The 11,355-nt window shown below is 38.2% G+C and overlaps 1 protein-coding gene across 1 annotated transcript in view; it reads left to right on the top strand.

The window, feature by feature from the left end:
• LOC102590221 (callose synthase 9) overlaps positions 1-11,355 on the top strand; it is a 49,103-nt gene that overhangs the window by 21,232 nt on the left and 16,516 nt on the right. The window contains exons 19-28 of the mRNA XM_006354133.2: positions 3,325-3,385; positions 3,467-3,548; positions 3,731-3,780; positions 5,793-5,879; positions 6,371-6,456; positions 6,562-6,586; positions 10,441-10,535; positions 10,642-10,723; positions 10,849-11,021; positions 11,135-11,255. Of these exons, the coding sequence (XP_006354195.1) occupies positions 3,325-3,385; positions 3,467-3,548; positions 3,731-3,780; positions 5,793-5,879; positions 6,371-6,456; positions 6,562-6,586; positions 10,441-10,535; positions 10,642-10,723; positions 10,849-11,021; positions 11,135-11,255 (862 nt within the window). The remainder of the gene's footprint in view (positions 1-3,324; positions 3,386-3,466; positions 3,549-3,730; positions 3,781-5,792; positions 5,880-6,370; positions 6,457-6,561; positions 6,587-10,440; positions 10,536-10,641; positions 10,724-10,848; positions 11,022-11,134; positions 11,256-11,355) is intronic.

Raw genomic sequence — 11,355 nt, 5'->3', positions numbered from 1 at the left:
GGGGGGGGGGGGGGGGGGGGGGGGGGGGGGGGGGGGAATTAGTTGTACAGATCATCAAAGTAAGGCTTGGGGAATGGAGATATGTATCCAACAAACAAAAATTGGAATTTCCATCAGATAGCATTATTCAAAGTGTGTGGGGTGGGTATGGTTATATTCCAACCTAGGGAAGTGTGTTGACTCTCTCGCTCAGGTTTTGAATTGCTGGGTTGGGGCCCTAGTGATTACTTATCTCAGTTTGCCGTTAGGTGCTTTGACCAAGAATTTATAGTGAGGAGTTCGATTCTCCAAAGGGTTGAAAAGAAATTAGCAGGATGGCAAAAGAAATTATTGGTCCAAAGGTGGAAAATTAGTGCGCTTTAAGATTACACTTTCAAGCATTCCTAAATTACATGTCTTTGTTTCATGCTCCAACTTGAGACTTTGGAAAGATGGAAAAGATCCCGAGACTTTTTTTTGGGATGCTGCGGATGGGGCAAGGAAGTTTCACTTGGTAAAGCGGGAGACAATCACTTCTCCTAAAATATGGGGAGGGCTTGACAATAAAGGCTTAAATGTGTTTAACAAAGCTTTACTGGACAAATGGCTTTAGAGGTTTAGGGTGGAGGTTAGTGCTCTCTGGAGAGGGGTGATAGTTGATAAATACGGGGCTATGGTAGGGGACTGGGGATCTAGAGATGTGACTATGCCTTTGGTTGCGGCATGAAGGGATGGGATGATTTCAAAGTAAACGTCTCATTTAAGCCAGGAGATTGGAGGAGAGTAAAATTTTGTGTCGTGGGTGGTGTGGAGACAATTTATTGAAATATTACTTCTCGAGCCCATACAAAATTTCATGCCAAATAGACTTGACAATACAACAAATTAGGGGGATACAAAGTGGAGTGACTTTTGGGACTTGAGATCTAGTAGGGTCTTCCATGACTGGGAGGTGACTAAGTTTCAAAGATTGCTGGACTTACTCCATAAATAAGTCACAAAAGTAGATAATCGTGATGCTTTTGGTGGGATATGGGGAATATGGTATGTTCTCGGTCAAGTCTTAGATAAGAAACTTCTGGTTACAGAGGAGAATGTTTTTCCTTGGAACGTTATTTGGATACCAATGGTACCGAGGAAGGTGTGTTTTTTCACTTGCCTAGCTACTAGAGGGGTGATCTTAAAGGCAGATAATCTTAGAAAGCGAAAGGCTCTTTGCACTGGCTGGTGTTTATGTGCAAGGAAGTGGGTGAGGACGTGAATCATCTTCTTCTTCATTGCGATTTTACCATGAGGTTATGGTGGAGTATGTTTAGGTGCTTTGGTACTTCATGGGCAATGGCAAGAACTACGAAAGAATTGATGTTTAGTTGGAAGAGTGGGAGAAGGAGGAGAAGACGCAGGACATGGAACGTGATTCTACTCGCGTTAATGTGGGTGGTATGGAGATAGAGAAATAAGAGAGCTTTGAGGGGGTAGAGGTGAGCAATCCTCAATTGAGGAGTAGCCTCTGGTCCCTCATTTCCTTTTGGTGCACCCATAAAATTCCAAATTGTTAAGGAGATTGGAGGGAGTTTGTAGAGAATTATTTATTATTGTAGATCACTTGCCTTTTGGTATACCCCTTATATATAGCCAACTTTTTGGCCATGTTTATGAATGGAAGTATGTTTACCTGATCAAGTAAAAAAATTCTGAATCAGGGTGGCCATCTGAATGGAACCAGCACTTCTGGATTTCTGCTTTTATGTAGAGTAGTGAAGTGTAAAATTATCTCAATGTTTCACTTTCGCTAATTTGGCCCTTGAAGTTCATGAATCTGACTGGGGGTCCCTTTGGTTCTTTGGTTATATGAGCTAATTTTGTATGTAACTTGGTATCCAATTAGTTCCTTTTTTTCTTGTGGTATCATGAGAATTAATGCATGCATTGTTCTCCACTCCTATCCCCTGGGTGAGAGTTATATTTTTGTTATCCGGTATCATAGAACTTTTGCTTGTATAATTATATGCCATTCCTTTTTATGCATTTGTTACGATCAGGCGACCCTCTCATTTATGCAAGTTGACTCTTTTTTGATGTGAATCTTGGTTGTTAGTCAGAATGCTGTGGTCTTTTTTCTTAAAAAAATTTATCCAAGACTATTACCCTGTTAAAATGTTGTGCTCTAGTTGTTATGTTTTGATAGGGTAACTGTATTTCATTCATAAATATGGCCAAGCTAGCCGTAGACAAGGGAACCACCAAAAGGTAAAGAATCTACAATATATGGTTCTCTACAAAATCCACCCATTCTTCTATATAACAAGGAACAGGAGAAGCGTTTTAACGATTTAGCTCTAGTTATTATTCTCCATGTTGTTTGGTGGATTATAACTATTTAGCTGGTTTATCCCATTTATGAGATGGTAGAAGAGTCAGTTTTTGGGAAGATAAATGGTATGGAAACATATTGCTAAAAAATGAGTTTCCGTGTATGTATAAGGTTTCTTGTCAAAGAGAGTTCAGCTTATAAGGGGGACACAAGGGGAAAATATGTTTTGGAATTTGAGGTTCAGGAGGGATTTCCAAGATTGGGAGGTGGACGAGTTTCAGAGGATGCTAGTTCTGCATCAGCATTGTGAACCAGTTGATAGACCCGATTCGATGAGGTGGAGTGTGGGGAACAATTGCTGTCAAGTCCTTTTATGTGAAGCTTCTGGCGAGGGCGGAGGAGGCTTTTCCTGTAAAGCCGATTTGGATTCCAAAGGTTCCGAGGAGGTGTGTTTTTTTACATGGTTAGATGCTAGATGGGTGATCCTGATGGCGGAAAATCTTAGGAAAAAAAGGTTGTTTGCATCAACTAGTGTTACTTATGCAAGGAGGCGGATGAGGATATTGATCTTCTGCTTCTTGCCTTCTACATTACTGTGGTGGGATATGTTTAGCTGGTTTAGTAGGGTGATACCGAGATCTATGAAGGACCTATTGTTTTGCTGGTAAGCTGGGAAAAGCAGGAGAAGGTGCAAGGGATGGAATGCTGTTCCTATGGCATTGATGTGGATCCTCTGGAGAGAAAGAAACATGAGGGCTTTCAAAGGGTTAGAAGCGAGTTTTGGTCAGTTGAGGAATAGCCTCTGATCCCGTATTTATTTTTGGTGCATCCATGTAGTTCTGGGTTGTTTAGAGGATTGGGTGTCTTTAGTAGAGGATCATGTCTTTTTGTAGGTTCTCTTATTTTTTTTGGACGTACTTGTATACGGCTGAGTGCTGGCTTTGGCCTTGTGATTAATGAACTGTTTTACCTGATCAAAAAATAAAATCAGCTAGTGCTGAAATCTCATCTGATGAATTTCATTGGTGTAGGTATATGGTTTTTTGGCTTGTTGTCTTGGGAGGAAAATTTGCTTTTGCCTATTTTCTACTGGTATGTGTCAGTTTTTATTTTGACATTGATCAATAGCTTTTATTGGTGATTTATTGTTTTAACTTTGATTTCATGTTGCAGATTAGGCCGTTGGTGAAGCCGACAAGACAGATATTGGCAATGGATATTCGGCAGTACTCTTGGCACGATTTTGTTTCTAAAAGTAGGTCACTCTGTTGTAGCAGGCGTGTATGATTGAACTGAAATTCATTCAGAATCTCTGTTGATAGAAGTATTTATGTATATCCTTACATCCTGTGCCATCTTTGTGTTATGGTCAAGGTTTATTGTGAGTATAATATCTGGATCTCAGTTTCCATTAAATGCAAGTTACTCTTTTGGCAGATAACCATAATGCACTGACAGTTGCGAGCTTATGGGCACCAGTTTTTATTGTAAGTTTTTAATCTCTTCTGATGTGTAAATGCAGATCAGACACCTTCCATGCTTTCTCGTTGTTGATGTTATAACATTTGGTGTACTTATAACTGAATATTTTTCTTAGGCAATAGAATAGGTATTTCTGCACCAAGCAGTGGAATCCCAATGATCTAAAAGTGGGATTATCTTGTTTACCTTTTCTCTGCTTCTTTGGATATTGCTTACTGTGTTTCTTGTCATTCAACTTGTGAAAAAAAGGTTGGGAGCTTATTAAAGTTAAAAAAGGGAGGTTGGACGTATGCTTGTTTGCCTCAGACGATTCATTTGAGGGAGGTTGGACGTATGCTTGTTTGTCTCTGATGATTCATCTGACTGGTTTTTGATTTTTGGGCACCTAAAGGGTAGTAGTATCTTCATGCTAAGAGGATGTTAATGGAAAATCCTATGAGGGGAAATAGGGACTATTATCTGAATCAACTAGCCAAATTAGCCTTAAGAAATTTAGGTAAGGAGATTTTCCACAATTATGCTTTATCTTATACTTGTTGGAAATGGGTAAGCAGTGCTAGTTTGTACTGTAGTTTCAACATTTGTTGGGGTTCTTCATTGGCTCACTGGTTTTGGCCACCAGTAAAAAAGGTAGTATCTTCTTTTGGCATGAGAACAGGTAAGTATGCCAATAATTGAAAATATTTGTCTACCTTTGGTGAATAAAGCATAAGGTGCTAATCTTTCAGCTTGATTGTCAATCCTCAAGTGCTTTTTCCTGTTGTGTTGCACCCCATGCCTTCACTAATGGCATGGTATAGGCACCCAAGGGTGTGACCTAGTGGTCAATGAAGTGGTTGAGAATCCTGAGGTCTCTGGTTCAAAACTCGGTTCAAAACTCAGTGGAGACCAAACAAACACTAGGTGATTCTTCTCATCTGCCTTAGCCTTGGTGGACAAAGTTACCTGGTATTTGTTGCTTGTGGGAGGTGGCAGGTATCTCGTGGAATTAGTCGAGGTGCGCGAAAGCTGGCCCATACACCATGGTCATAAAAAAAATAAAAAAATAATGGCATGGTATAGGTATAGTTTCAAAAAAATAATGGCATGTTATAGATACTTATTCAAATCATGGACTTTATAGAGGGTAAAATTGCATCCTGCCAATGCTGGGTGAAGTTGCACGTGGTATATTTGGATTGTGCGCGAATAGGACGGACTAGGATTTCTTTGGTTGATTAGTGGAACTTGTATCCTCGGATGAATTCTATGTTTTTGGATATATCACTTCACTGGCTGGGAATGGTTGTGAAGGGGATGTTCCTGCAAGTAAATTAGATGAATAAACGTACTACCAAAATGTAATCTTGAGAAAATCACGGCCTAATACCTTTGGGCCATCTAGTTTACAATATATGTACACAGTGTATAGTTAGTGTATACTTTATACTAACATGCATATAATATACATATCTATATATTGGTCCATGTAATATATGTTAAAGAATGACAAAAGTTCCACATCTGTGGTTAATGAGATGGGTGGACATCTTATAAGGGCTTGGGCAATCCTCCTCCCTTTGAGCTAGCTTTTGGGGTGTGAGTTAGGCCCAAGACCTAATTTAACAATATACATATCTATACAAATAATATACATGTGTACACAACATATACACACCATATGCAACCGAGTGTATATTTAGTGTATACTTCGGCCATGTTTGGTAAACTAGATGTCCAAATGATATATATTGGTAACTATCCTTGTAGTCTTCAAACAAAGAAAGTGCTTTCTGTGCTGTACCTTTTACATCACTTTCCGCCTAGTAATTCATAGAGTGTTTGAGCTAAGATTATTGAGCTTTTATGACATATATGGCCTGTCTGTTTGTCATGTGACTTCTTTACACTTACAATTGAGTCACTGATAATTGCCAATTGGTGATCAACTAGATAACGTTTCGGGTACAAAAGGTGCTTGTTGAATAGTTTTTGCCTTTTTCGATCACCATCTTATTGTTGCTATTATTTAATGCAGATATACCTTTTCGATACTCATCTATTTTACACAGTTATATCGGCTGTATGGGGCTTTCTTCTTGGAGCACGAGATCGCCTTGGGGAGGCAAGCAATTTTTAAATCTATTTATTGTGCTTATTGTTCTCTTTTATAATTGTTGATTCCCACATTGGTGGGTGGGGAGGCAAATTTGTTTACTTATATGGTCTTAGGCAATTATCCTCATAAGCTTGCTTTTTAGGTTTAATTAGGCCAAGGTCCAATTCTTATGATGGTATTGGAGCCATGCGCACCCAGTTCTTGTTTCACCTGATGTTGGTGCCCATCTTATTTTGTCCACACTTCATATGTACAGTCCCGGGCGTGTGGGGGGTGATGAGTCCCACATTGGTGGGCTGGGAGGAAAATTTTGCTCCTTGTATGGTCTTGTGCAATTCTTCCCTCATGAGCTAGTTTTTGGTGTTGAGTTAGGCCCAAAATCCATTTCTTTATCAGTAATGAATGGAACAATTCAAATCCTTGGTTCATTGTAAGACCATATGTGGATGCATTCTAGATGTCAGCCTCTTAACTATATTTTTGACAATGATATTCAGATAAGATCATTGGATGCTATGCATAAACGTTTTGAGAGATTTCCCGAGGCTTTTATGAATAGTCTTCATGTGCCTCTTCGAACCAGGTATCTCCATTTATTTTCCCCAATTAATCATTTATGAATGACCAAGTTAATTGATTCACATATCTTTTCCTCATTGGGTCTATAAATGCCATATCTGTTTTGTAGGGCGTCACTCCTGTCTTCTGGTCTGGTGAGTTTATTGATTTTCTGTTTCGCATTGATCTTTGTCCTTACTGTTGTCTGATGCTGACACTTGGTTAAGTTACTGTTTAATAAATGGATAACTAACTGTTCATGTGCTGAATTTGCAACAGTTGCAATTAGTATCCTGTTCGCTTTACTCAGCATTTTATTGGTACTTGTACTGTATGCTTTGATAAGGTTAAAGTATACTCCCCTCACTCTCTCCAAGATGTTTTGATTAAGATTTACAGGGATGGTCCCAAAAATACTGATTATCCTGCCATGTGGAAATCTCACCAAATATTTGACATTTTAATTTGGCTTTTGCCAAAGCTCCTTTGCCTTCTAATCAATTAATTAGTGAAACTTAACGCTTGTTTTTATGTCACAGATGGAAGCTTCTTTCTTGCTTTTGATCATTTGATGTATACAATTACTTCTATAACGTACTTGTCTGATATTGTGCAAAATACATGGACAGTTTCTGTTTCTGGATTATTCTGTCTTATATTTATGGTTATGATATTACTTTATACTTCATCTTGTACCACAACGTACTCAGTGTGATCCCACAAGTGGAGTGAGAGGTTAGGGTGTATAACCTTATCCCTACTTTGTCTGCGGTAGAGAGGTTGTTTCCGATAAGACTCAAGTAAGATGTTCCCAAAATTGGTTTGACAAATACAATATTTAAAGGCTAAAAGTTATGGAAAATACTACAGAAAAGAAAAGTATTGACAACAAAATAGTTAAGATGAACCAAGTAAAAGAAACAACAATATTAATACTATTGAAGAGTATGATAATAATATAATAATAATAACTATACTGATAAGTAGATTAGGGAGCAAACAAGGTGCTCTAAGCTAGAATCATGCTCCCCCAAAGGAAAGAGAGATATCGCTCGACTACCTACTAACCCTCTAACCTAATCCTCAACTTTCTTGCTTTCCTATCTAGGGTCATGTCTTCACCGATGAGATGATGATATGTTATGTCATGTCTAATCGCCTTTCTTCGATTCCTTCTCGGTCTACCTCTAATTCTCCTTGGACCTATCATTGCCTATCTCTCTACCTTCTCATTGGGGCATTTGTGCATCTCCTCTTTACATGCTCGAATCATCTTAACCTTGCTTGCATCTAGTCCACTACTTTGGCCACTCTCTCCTTGGCCCGTTCATCTTCAATCCTAATCCCATATCTCCTAGTGTGACACACATCTTTCTTTGCATCTTCATCTCTGCTACATTCATCTTCTGAACGTATGAATTCTTGACTAGCCAACACTTTGCCCTATACATTGTAGTTGGTCTAACAACCACTCTATAGAACTTACTTTAGGACTCGGTGACACATTCTTATCACATAGTACATTGGATGCAAGCCTCCATTTCATTCACCCCACTCCAATATGATGTATGACATCATCATCGATCTCCCTATTTTCTTGGATGATCGATCTCTAGTTGCTTTCCTAATACAATTAGCTGTCCTAGTCCACATCCTATCTGTGTCCCTACTAATCTCCCAAGCCCCCCATTGCCATCAACTTCTCTGCAACTCTTGAATTTTATCATTAGTCAAGCCCTCCCCTTAATCCTTGAATGATTGTCATATAAAGCCTCATCCTCCTCTTCTTTCAATCTCTAGATTCATTACCAAGAGCTTATGTTGGGTTGTATCACTTGGGATGACCTTACTATTCTTACATAAACCTCTTATCACTTTTCCTAGGGAATAGGTAATGGATTTGAGTCCTTGCCACGATACTACAAAAGTTGATCAACTGCTCCTCCTTCTGAAAACTCAAGTTAGCCATCACCAAATCAAAATGTTATGCTTAGAAATATGTATTATGGAGTTTTCCCCAGTGTGGTTAAGTAGTAAGTAGTGTGTGAAGTGGGCTTTACTAATGGACATATATTTGAATCATTCCATTTAGGATCTTTGCATATGTCAAAATGTTGGATTTCTGAACTTATATAAGGTCCTCCTAGAATTCTCGTTGAGTGAAGCATGATATTTTTTGTGGGATTAGGGTTGTGAGAAATATAGGAAAAGAATATTATTGAATTGTTGTTGTCTACATTTTTACCGGAGAAACCCTATTTATAGACACTACAATAGACACCTTTTCCAACTAGGACACTGCAATACAATCCTTTTCTAACTAGGACACTATATTATTCATATTACTATTACTATTTCTATTATAAGTAGGATTGTATATACCTATTACTATTCCAACACCCCCCCTCAAGCTAGTGCATACAAATCATATGTATCTAGCTTGTTACAAATATAATTAATACAAGGACTGATGAGGAGCTTGGTGAGATATCTGCAAGTTGATCACTCGACTTCACAAAATTGACATTCAATCTTAATGTGCTTAGTTTTCTCATGAAATACCGGATTTGATGCATAATGCCGATAAAATACAGAGTGATAAATTACAGTGTTGAACTTCCCAAACCAAGCTTGCACAGGCTATTTTAGACTATAGAGTGACTAACACAATCGACATACAAGACTACTAAACTCCCTTGAGCAACAAAATTAGGTGGTTGCTCCATATAGACTTCTTCACAATGCAACGGTCGTCGGAAGTGCTCAAAATCTAGTGTATGGATCATGTTGGAATCAATAGATGAGTCGATATTAAACAAGAAAGTCAATGAAAAATTGGCTGAAACATGCTCATACGCCGGAGTATTAGATTTGATGGCTGAAAGTGGTCACAATCTAAGAAATAAAATTATATGGATAGGGTCGGAATGATGGCACGACCCAACTAGAAAATAAAAATTATATAGGATAGTTCGAATTGATGGAACGACCCCATTGAAAAAGATAAATAATATGGGTAGGGTTGGAATGATGACACGACCCTACTGAAAAAGAAAAATTATACATGTAGGGTTGGAATGATGGCACAACCCTACGCAAATCAGATTTAAGGAGTCATCGGAAAGACGAATGGAACTATGCAAATCAAATCTGAGGAGTCACTGAAAAGACAAATGATGCTATGCAACTCAAATATGAGAAAATAGTTTGGAAAAATCCACGGTACTACACAAATTAAATATGAAAAGTAGTCCGGAGAGATGCACGGTTCTACGCAAAATCAGATATGCAAAAAAAAGGTAGTCACCGGAAGGATGGCACCGTGCTACACAAATTATGTATGAAAAAGTAGTCACTGGAATGATGGCACAGTGCTACACAAATTAATTATGAAAAAGTAGCCATCGGAAAGATGGCACGGTGCTACAAGTTAGATATAAGAAAGTAGTCATCGGAGAATGATGGCACGGTGCTTACATAAATTAAATATGAGAAAATAGTCACCGGAAAGATACACGGTGACCCATCTTTTGCCAACATAATTGTTGGCCAGACGGGCAACATATATGGGTAATGGCCACCCGCTAGCAGCGGAAGCTCTTTGATTTTCTACCAAGATCGTAGAGACTCTGATACCATGTGAGAAATATAGGAAAAAAAATATTATTGAATTGTTGTTGTCTACATTATTACCAGAGAGACCCTATTTATAGACACTACAATGACACTATATATTATTCATATTACTATTACTATTACTATTACTATTTCTATTCTAAGTAGGATTGTATATACCTATTACTATTCCAACAAGGGGTAAAGGGGCAAGTCCATACTCCCTTGAGTTTTAAACTGGTGAGCACAATTGGGGTTGGGCTAGCCAACTCAAAAATGATTTCTGGGTTATTTTGAAAAAAACCTTGGAGCTTTTCTTGTTGACCATCTTCCGTGCTAGTTTATTCAGAAGTTTGTATTTTGTTTTTTAATATCATATTGTTGTAAAAAACAGGTTTTGGAGAGAAACAAAGCTGATGCTGCTCGATTTGCACCTTTCTGGAATGAAATCGTCAAGAATTTGAGGGAAGAAGATTACATTACTAATTTGTGAGCGACTGTTTTTTGTTATTTTGCTAACCCAGTTTCAGTTTGCTACTACTAGATTGATATCCTTCAACCTCTTAATTTTGATGGATTGATTTTCAACCTACAGGGAGATGGAACAGCTTTTGATACCTAAGAATTCTGGGAGTCTGCCCTTGGTTCAGTGGCCTCTTTTCCTCTTAGCTAGCAAGGTTGAGCAGTTGTTAGAGTGCTGACAATTTCTTGTGTTTCCAGTTTTTCTGATGCAAAAGGTGATCTATGCGGTCAACTGTCATGTTGAAGGCTGTATATCTTTACATTTATGCTGAATGTGCAGATATTTCTTGCAAAAGATATAGCTGTGGAGAGTAAAGACTCACAAGATGAGTTATGGGATAGGATTTCAAGGGATGATTACATGATATATGCAGTTGAAGAGTGCTATTACGCCATCAAGTTTGTTCTTACATCCATATTAGATGATGAAGGAAATGATGAAGGAAAGAAGTGGTAAGATTTCAAACCCTTCCGAGTTGCTCTGTTTTTTATGAACTCACACAGTTAACTGTTATTTAGAGTTATGCATAGTCAGTTTATATTCTTTGTTTTGTCTACTATGTTAGGGTTGAACGTATATATGAGGATATTCATGGGAACATAACTAAAAGGAGTATTAATGCGGTCGTTGATATGAATAAGCTGCCACTGGTGATTCAGAAAGTAACTGCACTAATGGGAATACTGGTACTTGTTCCTTTTAAGTTTGATAACTTTTATACTTAAGAACATAAGGTCTGCTTCGTTCCTTTGGTATTTTCTATATCCCGGTATCCTTGCCATCACT

The sequence above is a fragment of the Solanum tuberosum genome, unplaced genomic scaffold, assembly GCF_000226075.1.
Source record: "Solanum tuberosum cultivar DM 1-3 516 R44 unplaced genomic scaffold, SolTub_3.0 scf00172, whole genome shotgun sequence".
In the NCBI taxonomy this organism is placed as follows: Eukaryota; Viridiplantae; Streptophyta; class Magnoliopsida; order Solanales; family Solanaceae; genus Solanum; species Solanum tuberosum.
This window is presented reverse-complemented; position numbering and strand designations above follow the sequence as displayed.